At 35.4% G+C, this 22607-nt stretch overlaps 2 protein-coding genes across 2 annotated transcripts; one reads left to right on the top strand and one right to left on the bottom strand.

Moving 5' to 3' along the window:
• Window positions 1-794: 794 nt before the first annotated feature.
• Window positions 795-6294, top strand: LOC144837008 (serine/threonine-protein phosphatase 2A activator-like). The gene is made up of 9 exons (XM_078691974.1): window positions 795-938; window positions 1489-1577; window positions 2041-2127; window positions 2244-2369; window positions 2612-2829; window positions 3452-3576; window positions 3929-4026; window positions 4433-4540; window positions 5073-6294. The coding sequence occupies exons 2-9, from the start codon at window positions 1494-1496 to the stop codon at window positions 5145-5147; spliced, it is 921 nt and encodes a 306-aa protein (XP_078548100.1). The 5' UTR covers window positions 795-938; window positions 1489-1493; the 3' UTR covers window positions 5148-6294.
• A 15042-nt stretch (window positions 6295-21336) lies between these two features.
• On the bottom strand, window positions 21337-22607 carry LOC144837695 (uncharacterized). The gene has a single exon (XM_078692912.1). The coding sequence runs from the start codon at window positions 22417-22419 to the stop codon at window positions 21655-21657; it is 765 nt and encodes a 254-aa protein (XP_078549038.1). The 5' UTR covers window positions 22420-22607; the 3' UTR covers window positions 21337-21654.

Here is a 22607-nt window from a genome sequence, read left to right as displayed (position 1 = left end):
TTATAATATCACAATATATTCGCCAAATTATAATTAAAATAATTAATTAATGAAATAAGATACGCAGTTGATATTTGCATCAATTGTTCTTTCGAATAAATACTTTCGAAATATACAAAAAAAAATTTCGCGCCAAAATGACGATTCGCCGGTTCGTGTGACGAGTGACGATATGTAATACCTTTTGTTTGTCAATGCTTTTGTCAATTTGTTATTTGCTTGTTTTTGCCTTTGTTTTCTCATGGACCTCCATGGTTTTCTAGCCTTTCTACCCTTTCTCTATATGTATTCGTATTTTACCAATATTCTATCAGTACCTGATGATGACCTATGGTCGAAAGTACTAGTACAATCAATATTTTATTTTGAGTCAGAAACAAGAACTTTGTCTGTTTTATTTTTATACATGATCCTGCCTATATGCAGCACCTATTTCTTTCATAATATTTGTATTGCTTTTGTATTTTTCTGTAATTTTTCGTCTGGCCGAAATTGAATAAATCGAAATCAAAAGAGATGGTTGTTTTACTATTATTCTTACTTTTTTGACGAAACGGAAGACACGTCGATGACAAACAATGCTGTGCAGGGAAGCGTAACCAACAGAAATAACATAGCACTTTCATGGGCACATCACATTTGTTGTCAAACATTATTATTAAGTTTGACGATGGATTAAATCCATGGTTTGACAGAGCTTGTTAATTGACTCTGAACACATTGAAGACGGTAGAGGGAGACTGACAAAATCGGTTTCGTCCATGTGTTTAATTAAGTGTGATTGCTTTGCCTTCCTTGTTGCAAAGACTGCTGCTCAGGGCGGTCTGGCTGTTGGGGAAACCAACCAGACCAGATACTATACATACACTACAGAGTAGGCCTAGATAGCACTCTATTTTGGTCAAAACTAGGCATAGGCCCAAGGCCCCGACAGACAAGTAAATGATTTATTTTATTTTCTTAGAAATGTAGGCTTACCCTAGCCTAATATAGCTAGGCTAAGTCTAAATAATCCAACCTCTTTGGCCATTCAATTATTAAGCCTATTTTATTGATTTATGATAATACAAGGCTAGCTAGGCCTAGCCTAGTACTACTATCTAGCCTAAAAATGGCTAGCTAGGCCTGTAGAAGGCCTAGACCTAGTAGGGCCATAATAACTAGGCCTAGGCTAGTTAGGATATTTTTTACTGGCTGAGTTATATCATGTACAGTAAAGTGTGGTAAATGAATTTATAAAATATGGGAGATCCTTGTAAATGATAGCTCATCTAGACACCTGTATTACACCAATAATACTTAATAAACTGTCTTCTCTCTCTATTATTAGGTCAGACCATCTCCTCTCTCATCGGTGGGAGCTCACTAGTAGTAGTACTTGCTATCCAGTGCTATAATTATATATTATATGTTATATTATTTTTTTTATTATTTACAAAATAAAGATTATGCGAGACATTAATAACACTAGTTTAATGCAATTTCCAGTTGCCATGTCAAGTTCAAGCCATGCTTATGTTCCATTGAAGAAAGAGATAAAAACCATGGGAGATGTTGCTAAATGGCAAAAGTCACAGGTTTGTTTGTTTACTTATAAATGTTTATTGTCTCAAAAATGTTTTTTAGTAATGTACTAACCTTGTATTGGGCAGAAACTAATTCATTATAAATATAATACAATACACATTGTACCTTTGTAGTTTTGTGGAAGTTTAACTATCTGGTGCCTCAATACCATTTAGTTGAAAAAGACAGAATGCACACATTTGTAAAGTTTAGTTTACCTACCTACCCTAACATCCTGTCTACACTATAAAACTAATTTGAAAAAAAAAGGTGTGATGTGCCCAAATATGATGTGATGACATCATCCTGTCCATATATGAACACATCACATTTGTTGTCACATAAAGTTTGATAGTGTAGACAGAGCTTTAGCATATTTGTTGCATTCAAAGATTTTTTTGTACTAATGTACTGTATCAGTTTTATTATAGATTATATTATATTGTATATCTGAAACGTATGTTTATTTTGTAGGCTTTTAAGGAATATTTAGCCTTTGTAGAAACATTGAGTGCATCTGTCCTAGGCAAGAAAATAACAGATGACATTCAACAAACAGAGGTATTTTAACAATTTCTCACTTTCAGTTTGTTAAATGGTAGAGTTTGCAACTTATTCTCAAAAAGAAGACAAAGATGATTAACAATACAATTTTAAATTTTTATTTAATTTTTCAGAATTGCAGCAAACTGATTGAAATTTTAGATGTACTTAGTAATTGGATTGATGCAATTCCGCCAGTAGATCAACCACAACGGTTTGGGAATAAGGCATACCGTACTTGGTTCGACAAACTTACAACCGTAAGTGTGTGGTGAATTTTGTGAGTCCAGGGGTCAGATTCATGCTAATTTTTTAGTGTTCAAAATAGCCTATTCAAATACAGGTACAGGTAATGTATTTTACCCATAAAACTAATACAATGAAGTTCATTCCATAAGATAACAAGTATTTGTTTATGATAAATAAAGCCTCAATTTTTCACTTATACAACTTTTAATGTAATATAAAATAAATGTTGTAATATCTGTTTCACTTCCAATAGAATTCAGAAGAGATACTAAAGGGAATGTTGGATGAAAAGGACTGGCCATCTATCATAGAATTACAAGGTTATTTTAACGATGGCTTTGGGAACAGTACTCGAATTGACTATGGAACAGGCCATGAGATGAACTTTGCAGCTTTCATGTGTTGTCTATTTAAACTAAGATATTTAACAGAAGTAGACTATGAAGCAGCTGTCCTCAGGGTGTTCAAAAGGTAAGTTGGTGAATAAAGCTCAGTTTTCCAACTAATACACTTCATTTGGACAATGTTGTATACAGATTCAACAGCTAAACATCCCATCCAAAGGTGGTACTGTATACAATTCCTTCGTTTTTCTAAAGCTCTGTCTACACTATCAAAGTTTAAAAAAATGTGATATGCCTATATATATATAGACATTATGATGTCATATCACTGCCATATTTGAGCATATCACTACTATATTTGGACACATCACACTTTTTTTGTCAAACTAGTTTGATAGTGTAGACAGAGCTTAACTGTCAAAGACCTCATTGTTTCATAAAAATGATTCCCAAGCAACATTTAATTAATGATTTATTATCAATGAATTCATATTTGTTGCTCACAATATTTTCATACATTAAGGGACATTTCATATTTTCTTATCTTACAACATTGTTCGACAGTGGTACTATTATTTTACAACCTTAAGCTCTGTCTACACCTATTGGGCCCCTAAAATTATTAGAATTGACTTAGTTCCATATAGTATTTATTTTTACATAAAATGTAGTTTGTGACCTTAAAATAGGTAAAGAAAAAGTAGGTCTAGTGTCATCATCAATCATTATGTCATGATATTTCTGTACAGATATTTGACTTTGATGAGAAAACTGCAAACAGTGTATATGATGGAGCCAGCTGGTAGTCATGGAGTGTGGGGACTTGATGATTTTCAGTTTTTACCATTTTACTGGGGAAGCTCCCAACTTAAAGGTAAGGACGTACTTAAGTTTAAAGGTAAGGATGTACTTAAGTTTAAAGGTAAGGGCGTACTTAAGTTTAAAGGTAAGGGCGTACTTAAGTTTTAAGGATAGTAATAAGGGCTTTTTAATTTGAGTGAACATGCACAAAATTCACGTCCACATCGGTGGTTTTCGACTGGTACTTTTCCACGGATATATGAACATTTCGATTGAGACACTGTGCCACACGCCCTCACTACAAATTAATCGATTTAAAAACCTTGATTGTATACAGCTTACCAAATGTTATACTAAGATGAATACAGTAGTACTCTATTTGTAATTGTTTTGAAGGGCTATATTTGTGTTATGTTTACCTCTAGGTGGAGCAATAAAACCAAATGCTTTGACAGATCCAGCCATAGCCAAAAACACATCACAAGACTTTATGTTCATGGGTTGTGTAGCATACATAAATGAGGTAAGAAGAATTGGGTACTTACAGCACTCAGAGAGCGCAAACCTTCCACTAAATGTAACAACGTGTTCCCATACAGCTATGAAAGCATCCTTTAAAATCTTATGAAAATCAGGCAATAACTTTTTGAGTAATCCTGCTAACTAACAAATATAGAAATAAATAAACACACAAACACATACAGGCCACATCCACCACATAGCCATAGTGCCTGAGACAACAGGTTATACCCTCTGTACACCATCTTAACTGAATATATAGCCAATCCTTTGGGCTGCCAACTACAAAAGATAAAATAAAAAGTAAAAATATTATTATTGATGCCTAAAAGAAATTGAAAACCTAAATTGTTGAGTAAATATATTATTTTTACTTATATTATAAGTTTATTTTGAAACCTTCTTTGCAGGTGAAATCGGGACCTTTTGCAGAACACTCTAATGTGCTATGGGGAATCAGTTCCGTTCCTGAATGGTCAAAGGTCAACTCAGGACTCATGAAAATGTACAAAGCAGAGGTAAATACACTTTTATAATATGTTTTTAGCACTTTGACAGAATAGCGTGTTTGGTAGTGATTAGACATATTTCATCATTGACATGTTATTCTGTATTATATTCAGTAACATTTGCAATTTTGAGGGTATCAGTATTAAGGGGGAACCTGTATTAAGGGGACACTTGTATTAAGGGGACACCTGTATTAAGGGACCACCTGTATTAAAGGGACCACCTGCATTAATGGGACACCTGCATTAAAGGGACACCTGCATTAAAGGGACACCTGCATTAAGGGGACACCTGTATTAAGGGGACACCTGTATTTAAGGGGACACCTGTATTAAGGGGACACCTTACAAAAAAAGTGTGATGTGCCCAAATATTGTACTGATATGACATCATCATGTTCATGTATGGACACATCACATTTTGTTGTCAGTTTGATAGTAGTGTAGACAGAGCTTTAACAACAGCGTTCAAACTTGACAGTAATTTGTATATTAATTATACAATTATACTGATTGAATTTTGTATCATTTTTTTTATAAGGTTCTGTTAAAATTGCCTGTAATACAGCATTTCTCATTTGGTACCATGTTATCCATCAATCCAGCGGAAGTATGACCTTTGACCTTGTGTAGTTGTAATGACTTTAAGTGCACAATAGACTATTTAATGAAAGTTACAATGTATTTCAATTTTTGTAACGAGTTGAGGATGGCTTGTGGTATTTCATTTGCATAACCGAATGATGAATATTATTCCAGTGTAATACTTGTATTCCCAAAATACATGTGTGCCACGGATATTGAGCTGCGCATACAAGCTAATTGCTTTTTTCTTTTGGAAGAAGAAATATAGACAGTCATGCATATTTTCAAAGTTTTCATACAATGATGAAAATTGTAATTGAATAACTTACCTTCTACCATACAACAGTTTTATGTGGATATACTGCAGTAAACATGTCATTACTGCATAAAAAAGCAAGAGGATGAGTTATGCCTTTTTTAACTTTTGAATGAAAACACCTTTGAGCATATATAGCAGAGTTTCTTAAATGAAACAAAATAGGAAGAAGTGTTGCCATGGTTAAATTAAACAACAAGTTTAATATATTTGTGTTTTGCAAACTGTTGAGAAATATAAACGTCATTAAGAAATTACTTTTTGACAGTACAGTATCTATGTTTTTCACGCTGCTGTTCTAGCCCGCTACGTCACAAGAGATAAATCATTCAGATGTAAAGCAAGCAACAGTTATAGTACTAGACACTGACATTTTTGTGAAAAAGGATTCTCGACTATAATTTATAGGTACCAGCTGCTGGACCCAAAAAACGTCTGGGAAAAGAGTCTAACGGTTGAACGACAAATCCCAAAGCATTTCTGGTATTTATGAGTCCCATGATATTACTGTAATTTGCTGTCAGATAATCATTGAATTATCATCAAAACAGTTCATTGAAGTTTTGGTTTGTAGTAGGATACTTCACACTTGAAGTATCTAGGCGTGATGAAGTGACCCCCAGACTTGACCTTAGCAATAACAATAAGCGAGCAGCGTTTTTTGTAAGAAATATTTCTTGTTATTACATACAATTTGACGAAGTTTCCTGTGACGTTTTATTTTATGGATATGTCGCCCTCTATATTCGACGTTTTTCAACAAAACAATGTTTTTTTTATATACTAGATAAAAGTGCATAGCAATCAGTAGGCCAATAGAGACATGACGTTCAAATAGAGAGGCATAAATAAATAAATGATAGTTCGTTAAATTTGTATGAATTTATTTATTTTCTGGCCTGACATGCTATGCTGGCCTCTACACAAGCATGTTTATAGTTGATGGTTCACAGGGGGTTCACAATAAACAATTTATAAACTTTGCTGGTCTATGAAAGTGTTGTAGTGTGAACAAGGTTTACTCCCGTTTAGTTCTCCCAAATTGTAATATTCGTAACCATTTTTTTGTTTGTCTTTAAAATCATGTTCGTTTTCTTTGTTGTATTTTCACTGAACTTTTCTCTTTGTTCGTTTCGGTATGAGGTTTTAGTTGGATGTATTTAGTGAACATATGGCGTACAAATAGGTTTGCGCATCAATGGATTTAGGAATTATCAATTCTATTTATGCTAAAATCCCACTGATATGATTATTGTTTTAATGAACAAGTATAATATCAGCTTTAAAAAGATAATTGTTTGAAATATATAAAGGTTGTTTATTTAAATGTTTATGAAAGCTATGGATCTTCCCCTGACCGAAAATGAATGCAATGACGTTTATGAACCTCCACGATGGAGACTGTAAGCCACATTTCGTGTTTGTTTATTTTAAGGTCTGAACTCTATTTTTGGTTTAATTGGTATGTCTAGCATAGCATAACTGATTTTTCAATTTGCAGTAGGCCAAGCAAGAACATATTCAGCGCCTATCACAGCAGAGCACGGCACCGTATCTATTAAAAAACAAATACTGACCCCCCCCCCCCTTTGACATTATGTTGTTAAATTAATAGGTCCATGTTCTAACCGTAGTGAAAAAATGAACATCCGTGTCACGAGCATTTAAAGTGGAGCTACACTCAGACTTTCTCAGCTTATATTATGTTTAAGTATGTTTAATTGAAAGTGATTACAAACAAAAAACAGGAAAGATATGGCAATATTTTCCAAAAACTAATTTCTAAAAAATCGGTCAGAAAATAGTGTTTTTTACTACATTACACTTTTTCAGTAACTTAGGGGTTATTAGTTTACAATACGTCGCAAAACGCGTTACACTTAGCGACTGACGCGTTTTAGTCGCCGGTGAACGCGTTGGTGAAATGTCTCCCCTTTGGTCAATTATGTGTTGGAAAATGGCGAATCAATTTTATACCAGGGAGTTGTAAAATAATTTTTACAACTCCCTGTTTATACACACAATTAATACGATTTGTTTAGGCCCAAGTAATATTTCCGATAAAAATGTCGGCATAATTTACATGTAAATTGTAACATCATGATTTGCACTGTACAACAACAGCATAATAATCTTAATCAAATTGCTTATTAATTTTAAGCTAGGCCTAGCTAAATCGTCTGCTCAGCCTAGCTAGCTAGGCTTGAATTCATGTCTAGGTAGGACTGTAGTCATGGGTTCGAAAATGCTTGGTCGTTTCGTCCCATTTATCGTTCCTGGGTTTTCTCGCACATTAAGAATTGTGAAACACAAAATTCTCTACAAAACAAGACTGGTATTGCTCAGAATAGTAACGGATGTGGAAGCTTATGTCTGACTGAAAAGCAACTATTCAGGCACCCTATCATGGCCCATGGGTAGGCCGAGATTGGGTGCCATAACAAACTTCACTGCTGTAAGGCTATCAGGCAACCAGCTAGAGGCCAAGCAGCATCGTTACATACCTAGACTCTAGTAGGCCTAGGCCTAGCTTTATTGAATATATAGCCACGTCTTTCTCAAATCTCGTTAAATTTGACATTTTAGTAATTAAATCTCATATCACTTATTACACTGTGAAACATGATAGGGTCACATCCAGAATGTTTTAATATACTTTTCGCCCGTCAAAATAACATCGCGACAATAACAGATTGCCAGCTGCAGTGTGAAAAATGTCGTGAGAAATGTCACGTGATCATACTCCCTAGCAAAGTAAAAAACCCAATTGGACCCAACGGGGGAAAGTGTCTATTTACGCGAAATTGCGCAATGTATACGCAATAACAATACCAGAAATAAAAAGATCTGGAAAAATTACATATAAAAACATTTTACTTTTTTTTTTTAGTGAAGAAATTAATTTTTTAGGAATATTCAAATATACCCCCCTTTTGCATGTAAAAGAATACGAAATTACAAGGTATCCCCCCAAAACGCAAAAAGGCGTGATTTTCAAGAAAATCATACTCATTGAAAAAAATTTCAAAAAAATATGAAGTATGAGGGATGATATTTTTAAAGAATAGTTGAAATGTATGAAAAATAGCAATTTTCTGGGTGGAGCTCCACTTTAAAAAAACAAAAGTTAATTGAAAACGTTTTTTTTCCGATGATGTGATGGGCCAATTGTATGACAACACTATTTATATTTAGTAACGTATTATGTTTTTTGTTTAGGCCTCCTAAGTGTTTATTATAATGTAGGCCTACAAATATCGTTATTGTGTGTAGTTGTAACGGTATGTACCGTGAGATCACATCTAATTCCGAGTCTATTCAATTTTATGTTAATATTATTCACGTTCTCACGTTAGTATTTAATTTGCTGAATAACTTGTGCGTTCGCAAAATATTTTAACACGATACATTTACTGATTGGATTTATAAACATGTAAATAGAAATCCAGTTGAATATTGACGTCATCCAGTTGAATAAATGACGTCATCCAGTTGAATAAATGACGTCATCGAACTCAAATGGTCAGAATTGTGGGTGGAACGTTTGTGAGAAGTAGGCGTGCTAATTATTAGATAATGCGAAGCGGTAATTGAAATTGTCAATTAAGAAGTAGATAGAACATTATGATACATTAAATTACAGTATAACCCGTTTTAAGGGCACACGTTCGAAACCAAACAATGTAGGCCTAGGCATATTCCGTTAATAAGGTTGGCCGTAGTGTTAACACGTATATTTCCAATCGTTCATTTCATAATACAGTTATTAACCTAATGCCAACAATTTTGTTTTGCTATCGTGATAACTGATAATAAAATACAACCTTTACTTGGCAAACAACATTGTAAGCTAGGCCTCAATACACGGCATTCCGAGAACCGGATCTGGCAGAAGCCCAACAAACAATTCTGATTGGTGGTCAGTCACCCTTCCGATGGAATTAATCGTTCTAGTATCCTGTCATAGTTCCTGTAAAATGCCCCGAAATAGGGCCAATGTTTACCTTCGTGTAAGGCATAATTTTCTAGAAATAATTCAATCGTTTTCCGACAAAAAACACCCCCCCCCCCCTAAAAACTTTTCTTTCCTTCACATGTCTGTCGATCAGACAGGCTGTTTAAAGAATTTCGAGTTGTAGTATAATATACGGTAATTATTTACATTAAGACGGTGATTACTGATAACCGTATTTCTTTTGAAACATAATTATACAGAAACCGACGTTCATAAACGCGATATTAACGACACTGGTAGATAACAACTCAATTGATATATTATTTGATGTCGCGGTGACATCAAAACACTCTCGTTTGGTAGTTATGAATTCATAGAGATAAGACGAGTGTCATACCTGTAATCAAAAGATCAATCGATGCCGAATTGCAGGTGAACTAAAGTTCACTTATAATGACCGGCCGCCGTTTACATAGAAATTAAACGTACTGCCACGAGAATTGTCTATTTCGTATTTATGAATATGATCTATTAAAATGTTAGATTGACGGCCGGTTTTGTTTTTCTTTTGACTGTGAACAGTACAGTAGCACTTAGGTTAAGGTCCCCCTGAATAGGGGTGTCGCCAACCTCCCCCCCCCCCCCCAACCCTGATGTGGTATGCTAGATAATAATAATGATAAATTAAATTTATAAAGCGCTTCATAATGACAGAAACAGAGACTGTTTCCCCTTTGTTTCATTCTTTCCTTGGTCCTGTGTGTCGTCTATTTAGGACATGAATACGTTGTTACATTTACGTATTTTTTTCTATACCTTCATTCATTTTATTCACCCATTCATATCTTGATTTTGAAATGCATCTATAGTCTCAATTTTCCCTAAAACAACATACAGAAAAAGCTCGAAAAGATGCCCGTGAAATCTTGGGTGGACTTCTTTTCGAGGTAGGCTTCGTTGTTTTTGCAAACTAATGAGGAGGGAGAGGGGGGAATCTGTTCGAAATGAATGCTATAGTATAGATTTATGAATTTCTTATAATATTGAGACAAACTCACCATTTATAAGACAAACCGTAAAATAATAAATGTATGGCACGCCATTCGTAACCATCGTCATTAAATCAACCCAACCAACTCTTAACAGTGTGTTTGTATTATACAAAAAAGTGTTATTATTACATTATAGATGCTCCTATATTATTATTGTTGTTTTAAATGGAATGATTGCATTATGTAAACACACTAGCTTTGAAACATACTCGCGGTTTGACATTTATTATTCATTTATTATTTGCTGACTGTTCTTGGCAAGCTAGTTGGCATGGCAATGGAGACACGCAGATCAATAATGATTAGTTTTAAGTTTATGAATGAAAACGAGCGACGACGAGATGAATGGCTATCTATCGGTTGTTATACACTAAACATATGTTTATTGTTACCATAGAAACGGTGGGAAATCAGATTTATTTAACGCGGTCACCTGAAAATTGCATTTTTGTTACATTAGTTAATTATTCGTTATTTATTATTATCGTTCGTCATTTATTATTGGTATCAATGATGGATGGGCATGGTGTGGTGATTATGATGCCGATGACGTCACCTATTCTAGTGATTGATAATAAGATATTTGGTAATGATGATCTATGATACGAAACTGATGATGTTGAATTACATGGTCATCGATTAATGTTTTTTTATTGTTCTGATTTGTGAAAGAATATCTCTATTTTGTTATTGAGTTCACAGTAATGAATAGGCCTACATAACTAATACATACCAACTGATTAATGATTATGTAATGATATATATTTGATGATAGTGATACTATTGAAGATATGATTATTTCGAATAGTATATCGTCATCATTCAACGTTATTATCATGATATGATTACGTTGGTGATAATTATGATACATTAAAGTATAGCGAATATGATAATGATGATTGTGATAATGATGATTGTGTGAAGATGAATTGTGTTATAATGCCCCGGGATGACGTCACAGTACGTGACGCGATTGTGTCGTGCTCTCCTGCATACATAATTGGCTTCGTTTATGTGTTCATCATTGTCATCCGTAACGTTGTTGTTATTATATTAATCGTGATCATAATCTTTATCGTCAACAGTATTGTTATAATTATTAATCTCTTTCTCCTCATATCGTTTTCATAATCATCACCGATCATTATCATCGTAGTCATATTAAGTCATTCATACCAGGGAAGAGTTGTAATTTAACTCCTCCCTGTTCATACATAGTACAATGATAATTGTTTTCTTGGCAGAAAAACACTACACAAAACAATACACACATAATATTTACATTCATGATCAACATGGAACTTAACAACTGATCAAGCAATATAAAATACAAAAGACCTAATGACCTATCTTTGGAACTCATAATCATCATAATCTGACATCATCATCAGTTGTCAGTATCATCGACATCTTTCTCAGTGTCATCATTCTCGTCACCACCACACCTTCATCAAAATTATAGTACCGTATGTTATTATAAATTGTATATTCATTACCGCGGTATCACACAATGCTTAATTTATAATTACAGTTTCTGAACTTTTGCACTGTATATGATTAGCAGAGCATACTAACACCATAACAGTTATAACGTATCACAATGTGTTTTCATCATGAACCATGTTTTAATTTTGATAACTCACTAGCTCTAGTATGGAAAGCCTAACCCGCCAAAAAATACATAATACATACTATCCACCAATAATTCATTCGTACAAAATTCAAACCATCCAAGCTTATCTCCTGTAGTTCAATGAAAACTTAAATCATTTTTTGGCGGAGTTGGCTTTCCATACTCTAGCGCGATGCATCAAAATGATAATCCCCATTTGGCATTGTAATGAACAGTTTCTTGGAAACAAAATGTTTTCGTTGAATTGAGCCTGCTTTTAATAAAAAAAAAGTGTACTGTATTTTGTGAGAATAACTTGATTTATTTATTCAAAAACAAGTATGATGTGCCCAAATATGGTAGTGATATGACATCATCATGTCCATAAATTATATGGGCACATCACATTTTTTTTGTCACATAAAGTTTGATAGTGTAGACAGAGCTTTAGCATCGGAAAAAAGTTCACGCATGAGTAATTCCGTAAATTCATACAGAATTCATAATAACAATACAACGCTTCTCCGGCGGATCAAGACGATCGCGCTCTGAACGTTAAATGATAATTAGTTGTACGCACACTAATGCCTTTCTATGATGTATATTATTATTGCCGGTTAGATGCAAATATAACGGCTCCAAATGATTATAAAATGTTTTGAGAAAAACAGTTATTTTGATTAAATAAAATTATATTACCATAATACTATTATAATAAAACCAATAAACTATTTATTGGAGTACTAATTAAAGTTAGGTATTCCATAATATTGTTTGTGACATTTTTATTATTTAACTAGTTTGACAAAAAAGTGTGATATGCCCAAATATGGTAGTGATATGACATCACCATGTCCATATATGGACACATCACATTTTTTGTCACATACAGTTTAATAGTGTAGCTAGAGCTTTATAGGTATAACAATTTACTCGTGCCACTTCGGACAGCCTGGCCCGTCCGATGGATAACTGAGTTTTTTGCCTCTCAGTAGGCCTACTCGAATAAACACGATCAGTGTCGATAATTGACAGATGATGACGTCATAATCAAATTATTTGTATAGTATTATTATTACAACATAAGTCGACATTAAATATATAACATTTTCAATTCGGAGACGGAGTGTGCAGTCTCCCCAAAGATTTCGTTCTCTTGACAAAGACAATTAAATATTGAAAAGCTTTGTTTAAGTTGGATTCTGCGTGTTTATACATAGAGAAAGAAATGTCTTACTATCTTTGCTCTTGATAACAAAGATTGATGGAGAATTTTGGTTTTTTTTTTGGCTTTGAACCGGGCTTTTTCAGAACTTTAAAATCCCCAGAAGACCTCATCCAAACGACGCATGCTCGGTTGCTTTCATGCTCCTACTATCATCAGTTACAATGGCACGACCCAACGCTGATCAAAACTGCCCTTTAGCGTTCCATAAGAACCGAACAAAGAGAGATAACAGTTTAAGTGATGATTATTTCGTTAATTGTTTTACGATTATCCAATAAAATGGGTTTTTTTTCGTATTTTCAAAGTTAAATTACACATTTCCGAGGACAAAGCAGAGTACAGTATCAATTAATAAATTGATTTGAGATGCGACCACAGAGGATAAAAACTTCGCGTAAAGACGATCAAACAAAGCAAAACGTACACAAAGCAAACAAAGACGACGTTATTAGCCGCAATGTACAATACTTAGTTCAAAGTCATGATTATGTTTTGTGTCCGTTTAATAACACTATTATATATTATACGCTGCCTATGTTATTGTTGGAGGTGGTGCGGAATTTATGTAACACGTTAATCTTTTCCATATTTGACGTGAGAAAATGAGAAAAACCAAGTCCATGGCCCCCTGTATACGGACAGACCGGAACAAAACAAGGCCATATACATGGCTGCAGTCGCGTGCTCAAATTAGTGTTTACCGACCGACCGACCAACCGACCGATTTTTCAAAACGTTGGCTACATTGATTATTACCGTAATTATTAAACTGTTTCTACTCAAGCGAAGATTCCTGTGACGTCAATATACAATAAAGTGACTAATGGGTTAAATTTATCGGAAAATCATAATATTATTCATATACTTTTCATAGAAAAGCGGATTGATTGATATGATCTGATCATGTGTCGTTTATTAAACAAAGTCTCTATACAGTATACGTCACTTTCCTTGTGTTCTTATGTACCTTGCGTTTAAGTACTACTTGTAGGCAACGGATTTAAAGGCTGAACGGATGAAGGGATTAGTTTAGGTTAAGGTCGATAGGTATAGTGGTCAATGGAAAGTTAGGGAGGGATCAAGTAGGCCTAGAGACCATACCGTAACACAGAATGTAGGTTAGATCTGGTTAAGTAAACACCCGGATGTTCCAAATGATCGTAACGCGCTTCTTGTTTTTATACATTTTTCTATATGATTTTGTTATGATGTGTTGGTCTCTGTACAATACATCAATCTGCCCTACTATTACTAATTTATGAATGTAATAGGTGTGCGGAAATTATCGGACGTCCTAAGCTTGGTTCCCATCTGACGCAACGCAAGGACGCCTGCACAAGGAAAGCGAGTCCAGAAGTGAGTTGACCAATCACAAGTAACATCGCCTTGTGTTAGTAAAGTTATTCGCTTACATCCTTGCGACCAGACCAATTACACAGGCGAGCGGTAACGGTAATACAAATATAGAATTTGTTATTTCTCATTGATGACCATTTACACGTAACGCTGGATACACATTCTACGTGGGACAAGCTACGCGGTTTTCCGCTTACCGTTACCGCTCGTCTGTAAATTGGCCTTTACACGTCGTCCTAGAACAACGATTAAGCAGGCCGGGTTTACAGACGTGGTTAGATGAGTTTGTTTTGCGCCTTTCTATACATTGTTGTATACGCCACAGCTATTTCTGTGTCGTCAGATTCCATTTTGCTGACTAATTCATGTATGGCTAACAATAGTGTGTCTCTCTTGGTTATTTTTGTCAAACTTGTTAATAGTTATTTGTGACGTCATTTTACAATGGTTGCAAAAATCAATCCAATGTAATTTTTGATTGAACACGGTTGATGGTTATGTATTTTACGGGTGGTGACGTCACAAGGTCCTAACATGGAGGTAATCACCTCATTGGTCGTAGCAAGCAATCTAACAACATGATACTCAGGTCTGGAGATCAAAGGATTAATCTGTGGCTGCGACATAATCAGTTCCACGCCCCTTAACACTTAGAGTGAGTGAGTTAAGCGGTTAAGACAGTGGAACCGTAATTACGTAGCCATAACATCGGCAGGGGTTCGAGGCTCACTCACTCCATGGTTCTGGTGGTAGAACGAGTCTTCTCGGATAAGGACTATAAACCGTAGGTCCAGTGTACACATCTAGCTCGTGTGCACTTTAAAGAACCTAGTACATCTTTCGAGACGAGTAGGGGGTTACACCGGTGTACTAGTACATCTACTGATCATAACTGGGCCCTCTGGGAGACCAGTCTTTGACTGAAGAGGTCGCCCAGTATAAATAAAATATTTCAATTTCAACACCACGCGCCCGCCGCGAAGAATAGGTACTATACATAAGTTCAGTACTGCTGGTATTTGTCGCAGCCAGGCATAAGATCAAAGGACTGTTACAAGTTTCTATCTTGCAAGGCGAGTTTAGTGCCCCTGTTGTTAGATTGCCTTCGTCGTAGCAACCACAGTGGGCAACTGTCAGTGTACTTCATGAAATGTTGTTATCGACAAAAATAGCAATTATAGTCAATTGTATAAAAATGGCTTCTCGTATAATTATGCAACATTGTTATATCACCCCACGTGCGCTCACACGAACAATATGTGGTTTTGTAGTTAAACGATTACACATACCAATCGCCCTGTGACGGAATTTTCCAGCGTGGGAGGTCAACATTTAGTTTATCAAAACATGAAGCCAATCGATTTCTAAATTACTAATATCAAATACTACCGTCTGTAGGCCTATAGTTAGTCCGGGTTCCAGACGAATTTTGTTTTAATATTAGTTAGTAAAAAGATAAATATTTTGCCACATATGGCGTTTCATACGTATACTACTTGAGCTTGAATACGTCATAATGCAATGCGTACCGTAACTTTCCACTGTATTTTAGAGATGTCAACCTGGATTGCTGATGTAAGGCATTTCATAGCCCCCACCCCCTTGCCCCAAACAAAAAAAAATGTGTTTAGATAAGGCCTATTAGAGACAGATGTTTGCCAACGGTAAACTTTATTGCGTAATAATCTATTGTACTCTACACTTATTTATATTAATATTTACTAAGCCATAATTACGAACGACTGTCTGAATTATATTAGTGCACACTCATATTTAAACGATAATTAAATATTCTCTCAAGACATGAATTTCCATTCAATATTCCGGCGTCTAATAGACTTCAAGTAAATCATTAACATATCACGTGACATCATTGAAACGTCTTCCTCTCGATAATTACCTGTGATCTAAAACGTTTCCATGGGAACGAAGGCTTTTCCTACACACAGGTAGAGAGGCTTGAGCAAAAAACTATTTATTTGTTTGAACTTAAACCATTTCCGTTTTTAAGAATCGCGCCGCTGACAAATTCAGCACGAACATTCTTCATACAGTAGCATTAGTACGGTAGCCTACATAAATATTTTAATCTAAACTAATAGAGTAGGCCTACAGTAGGGCCTACGTATTGTGACTCGTATGCGTGTTGGGAGGCTATGACCTAACTAAGCATTTTGGTATGACGTCATTTAGGGAGGAGACTGATGAAATCTGTAAATTTTAGAAGCAAATAGACAATACAATCCTTTTCAAACGTGGCAATTAATAGAAACAACTCGGCCATGTGTCTGAAAACTATGCTGTTATCTAATATTGATAGTACAGTACAGTCTACGGGTCCTTACTCGTCGCATCCAATAATCAGAGAGTTTGCGTTAGTATGACCATGGACCTAATAATACGACCTCCACCTTATCAGAGTCAGATGACACCGAAATTACGTAATTTACACGCGTTTAGTTTAGGCGGCCTTAATAACATTGTAACGAATTATCCGACGTCTTCCCTGGAAATATTGATTTTAGCATAAGCTTGGTCGCTCAATTTGTCCGCATCAACAAGCACTTTAAAGTGCATTCTGGGTGTATCAATATGATTGTCTTTTGACCGTGGATAATATTAATAAACAATACAATGACCTCATGTAATTATTAGTACCATTATGTTGTGATATCAATATCTCTAGTTTATTATAACATAGGCCTAGATATATTATTAAACTCTTATGATCATAGATATTTTCAAATAAGATTTGTTTATTTAGGCCTACGTTTATGACAAGATTTTGTACACGTCACTCGATGACTCACGCCGCGTCGTTCTGTGCACGCGTTTAAGCTGTTTTTTCCCACTATCGACGCAACACATTTAGGACGTAACGCAACATAAGTGATTTGACCAATCACAAGCGATGGATTATTCGAACAGTCGCTTGTCGTTGGTCAACTCGCTTGCGTTGCGCGTACGTCCTTGTGCGTTGCGCGTACGTCCTTGTGCGTTGCGCGTACGTCCTTGTGCGTTGCGTCTGTAGTGGGAACCACGCTTAAGCACGACACCACGTCAACCTGTACATTAGCATCAAGTATGCTAGTTGTACTCTACAACCGTGGAATTATGTATAGACAATTTCCGTTATGGTTTTTAATTGGCACTGAATAACAAGTCCCTTGTGGCGCAAAGTCTACAAAATGTTTTGAGATATTCAAACATTTCGGAAAGACGTATTCGGTTTCCACTTAAAACGGAATTCTAAAAACATTCATTAGATTCAGTACGTTGATCATAAATAATGTTATAATCATAGGCGTATATATTATTCACTTATAATTAGGCCTACTTTATTGAAGTTAAAGGCACTCGTACTGATGACATATATTTGAGATTAGATTTGACAATATCGAAACTTTTTTGATATGAATAATGATAACTCATCTTCCATAGATGTTATCTCCGTGATTCAGAAGTTCCGTTGGTCGTTATGCGCCTCATATACTGACGTGTGATCGGAGGCGTGGACAATCAACGCCCGCAATAAGCTACTCGTAATTAATTAACTCGTGACGTAATTTGGACACATTAAGTAGGCTACTCTTGGCAACATTTTGCTAAAAATGATATCGTGATCTCCTTTAAACCGTCATATATTGCGTTGTATGATAATATAATATAATTCAACCTATCAAATTATTTTAATGCTATTTTGATTCGAAAGAAAATCGCTAAATTTAGCAGATTACCTTCTTCCTATACGTACGTGCTCATCCGGAAATCGTCAATGTTCTAAATTTAAGGCTTATTTTGTTTTAAAGACAAATATCAATCTATTTTAGTATAATACAGCCTTTAATACGGTACTTTAAATCGTAACGCCCTAACCTTGAGTGCGCGTGTGTACGTTTCGTAGGATAAGGTCAGGGATTATGCAATATGAGGTTACAAGGACGATGTCGGTGTACAGTTAACAATTAAGGCTGTGAAAATCTTGTGAAATGTTTGTGTTTTTGCACAGAGGAAAAATACGTGTTTATCCAGTGTTTATTGGTGGGGATGTTGATGGTAAGGTGGCCATAGACTACCAAATTTGAAAATTATAATGCAACAAATTAAATTTAATTCACCCGTTTGTTAAGGCCTCCCTCCCCCTCTTTAAAAATCCTAGATCCGCCACTTGGACGATACGCAGATGGTGATGATTATAATGGTTCCCACGTACCACAATGTTGTAGTAGGCCTAGGACAGGCCATATAGCAGGGAGAGTTACTCATCCCCGGTAGAGCAATGGTCAAACCTTTCTTCCTATCTTGATCTGAAATGATTTCAATTTTATAGGATGTGCTATCTTCCTTCCTATTAGATATTGAGTCATGATTATTCTCTTTTACAGCATCCCCCAAAGACCTTGTCAAATACACCCCGACAAAAGGCACTGACACGTGTACTGACTTGCTTGTTACTTTGTATTCTGTAGGCCTACTACAAGTAAATAAAATACATATTTATGAATCACACGACACGGAAATATTAGTCAGTTAACGAGGAGGCGAACCTATCTGAGTGCTTCTCTTCATTAATAGCTTGTGTTGATTAATATGTATCATTGTTGTAGGCCTACTTGAGGGTGTGGTGTACTTTTATAGGAGTCATCTCTTTTAGAACGCACGCATCATCATTATCCATCATAAAATATTCATGAGATACACACCCTGCTGCTTTTATGTGTAAAGTTGAAGCTAGCCTGAAATTATGCTTATCAATTGTTGTACTTGAGGGTGTGGTGAACTATTATGGGAGTCATCTCTTTTAGAACGCACGCAGCATCACCAATACAATGCACGAGGTGATGTACGTTGAAGCTATAACTATACGCGCATCATTGTTGTTGTACGTAGGGTGTGGTGAACTATAATAATATGGGAGTCATCTCTTAACGCATAGAATATTCTTGAGACATCATGAATTTATGCGTGTTGTACTAAAAATTAAAAATCAAATTTTAAAGGTCAGGTTTTTTCGGGTAAATTCGATCTAAATTGTTTTGTCTAAGTGACATTTAAACGACCTTACAGGGACATATCTGTATACAATTATTTACGTTAAACCAGTAATTAGATATGTACGATGTTGTCAACAAATATTCATCCGGTAATGACACTGGTTTAACAAAGAATTGTGTATACATATTATAATTTAATATAAAACCATTTTTCGAAGATAGGGGAAGGGAAGGGAGGGAATATATCTTTAAATTTAATCCGTTGCGTCAGAAACGTAAAACTATATCTATACCAGGGTGTGGTTGATACAACTTGCTGAGCCATGACATGTTATTGTCCATTGTGACAAATGGCATTGTTCAACAAACGAGTGTTTGTATAGTATAGAGTTCAGGCCTACTTTGTGAAATGTATTTTAAGTCATTGGCTCCCTTCCCCTATCCTGTATTTTTGGGATTGTATGTAGGAAGGATGTCGACATTACATCCGTGACAATATTATATCGATGCCAAGTCGCGAGATGCGACCCAAGAACTAATCGATTGCGAAAGGTGATGTGACCAGAAATAATTGGAGAAATCTGGTGTCCTTGACGTAAAACACGTTCCGAGCTTCCGGGAATGTCTGCCAAGAAAGCGAGGGAAAATCAGAACACACTCTCTGTACTGAGATTTAAAGGGAGATACCCCGAGTACACGGCAAATTTAGTAAAGCATTTAAAAAAGTTTCAAACGATAAAATATTAATTAAACATAGGGTATAGTTTGTATACATCATGAGTCATCTGCGACATATGACTCATTATTTATTATAATGTAGTAGTTAAAATTGTTTCGTTATTAAAATCATGATCCAGCCGGTCATTCTATTGTGTGGTTCTCGATAAAGTTTACGTAGGCCTATTTATGCCGTGGTAATGTTATTTATCGTTATGGCTGCCGAAGAAAATAGAATATGTTTGGCTTGGTATACTGAAATTGTTATCGACGTCAGAACTGTGGCTTCCACCTACACGTCGAGTTAATTGATGGGCACGTAGGCGTGAATTCTATACAACAATCGCTTTATGGGAGTATTCGCTGAATTACTACATTTGTAAATAAAAAATGTGTATGTTTAACAATACTATCTGTCGTACATTATGATTAGGTATAGGGCCTAATTGTTTTATCTGTACTGTATAAGTTTATCTTAGGTTCACCGGGGGTTATCATGTATTTTGTACATTACCGTACAAATATTGTTGGAGATGTTATGAGACTCTTGGTGTAGATTTGAGATAACAGAAATAAAGACGATTGTAAAAGTTGTGTCTACACTGTCAAACTAGTGTGATGTATCGAAATATGGTAGTGATATGGACATCACATAAAGTTTGATAGTGTAGACAGAGCTTTAAATTGTTACAAGCGGATATGTAATACAGTAGCATTTAAAACTATGTATGATGTAATACTTGTTTGTCTGCGATTGTAATCGCGTGATGAACGTTCGATATCCCACTAATTCCCAACCACTTTTAAATGCAGTAGTAGGCCTATATATGAATATATTATATACCATATGCATAATATTATTTAAAAAATGGTCGTCAATCTACTGTCTGTAGTAGTTCGTCAAGGGAAGAGTGTCCCATGTTTCGTCTCGCTTTCAAACCCTATACATTTTTCCTATCCACAAGATAAATAATAAACAGATTCCAAGTATTTGCAGCAATGGCTGTTAATCGCCATCTTTATTCATTTCAAGTACACATTGTACATTTTGTCAAAAGACAAAAACACGGAAATAGGAAACAAAAATATAAATAAACAGTACGGAAATGACGTCATAAGATTAATTAACATTTGAAAATGCCTGATTAAATAAGTCCATGTATAATTAAGTTCATACATAATTATTTGAGGGATTCCCCAGTAAAAACCATGTAATAATAACTCCATGGCAATATACATAATAAATTATAGTTCATTGAGAAAATAGTTTGTAACGGAAATACAGACACGTGACTGTTTTAAAGGGATTCAAAACGCGGCGATCGGCCGTTGGATCGCTTGGAATGCTGATGAAATCCCAGAAACATATGTTGAAATTTTAGCACCATTATTTTCTGACGATTCTTCCGTAGAAAGTCCTGAGAATCCTGCTTTAAAAATGTTCACCAAACTTGTAATAGATTGTTGGTTTTCTGACATATCGTTCTTTGTTGATTGGACAGAACAATCGACTCGTGCTTTCTTTGTATTTGATGTACTACTGTCCGTTTGACTATCGCTCGACGAACACCTTCGTTTCCGACTACAAGAATTGCAATTTGTATTATTTTCCAAGGTGGATGTTTTGATAACATTGTTCGAAATATCAAGAAGTGCTGGTCTGTTGTTGTCTGTGGTACATTCCTCTTTTACTTCGCCTCTTAATTCAGGCTGTATAACAACCATTTCACATTCCTTGTCTGTACCGGTTGTCGGTGGTGACTCAGCGTCCAAGCTATTGTTTCCCGCCGTTGGCGTCAGGTCACGCGTTGTTTGTGACGCTTCCACTATAGCATTTTCTTCATGATTATCAAAGTTCTCTTCTTCAGCACCTTTGGTGTCTACTGTCGTTTCCATATAAGACGTTGCTCTAGACATTTTATTGCACATATCCTCGTAATATATTGTCCTTGCCGAATTTAATACACCGGCTACAAGTAGATTCTTTCGTAGACATATTCCTCCTTTCTGGTGTCGAGAACCGGCAATTTTTTTAAGTGATACACTGATCAATCTTTGTGCTTCCAACGCCATTATTCCTGTTATCGTCTGCTCAAGCAAATTACAAAAGTGTGTCAATAAAAAGCAAGGCAGGTGTCGACCAATAAATCCTTTATGTAACCTTCTAAAGTATTCAATATAAATATAGTAATCGACAGCGATATAGAAACGTTGTTACTACTGTCGACACGGCGTGATGAATAACCGTTGTTTGACAAGGA

Source organism: Antedon bifida, chromosome 3 (genome assembly GCF_963402885.1).
Source record: "Antedon bifida chromosome 3, ecAntBifi1.1, whole genome shotgun sequence".
NCBI lineage: Eukaryota > Metazoa > Echinodermata > Crinoidea > Comatulida > Antedonidae > Antedon > Antedon bifida.
Note: the sequence above shows the minus strand (reverse complement) of the source record. Positions and strands in the feature narration are given on the sequence as shown.

Bases quoted from the DNA above. Each gene is read 5' to 3' on its own strand.
- LOC144837695 (XM_078692912.1), bottom strand. From the start codon at position 22,419: ATGGCGTTGGAAGCACAAAGATTGATCAGTGTATCACTTAAAAAAATT.
- LOC144837008 (XM_078691974.1), top strand. From the start codon at position 1,494: ATGTCAAGTTCAAGCCATGCTTATGTTCCATTGAAGAAAGAGATAAAA. The intron at 1,578-2,040 runs GTTTGTTTGTTT...TTTATTTTGTAG, and splicing joins CTAAATGGCAAAAGTCACAG to GCTTTTAAGGAATATTTAGC. The intron at 3,577-3,928 runs GTAAGGACGTAC...GTTTACCTCTAG, and splicing joins GGGAAGCTCCCAACTTAAAG to GTGGAGCAATAAAACCAAAT.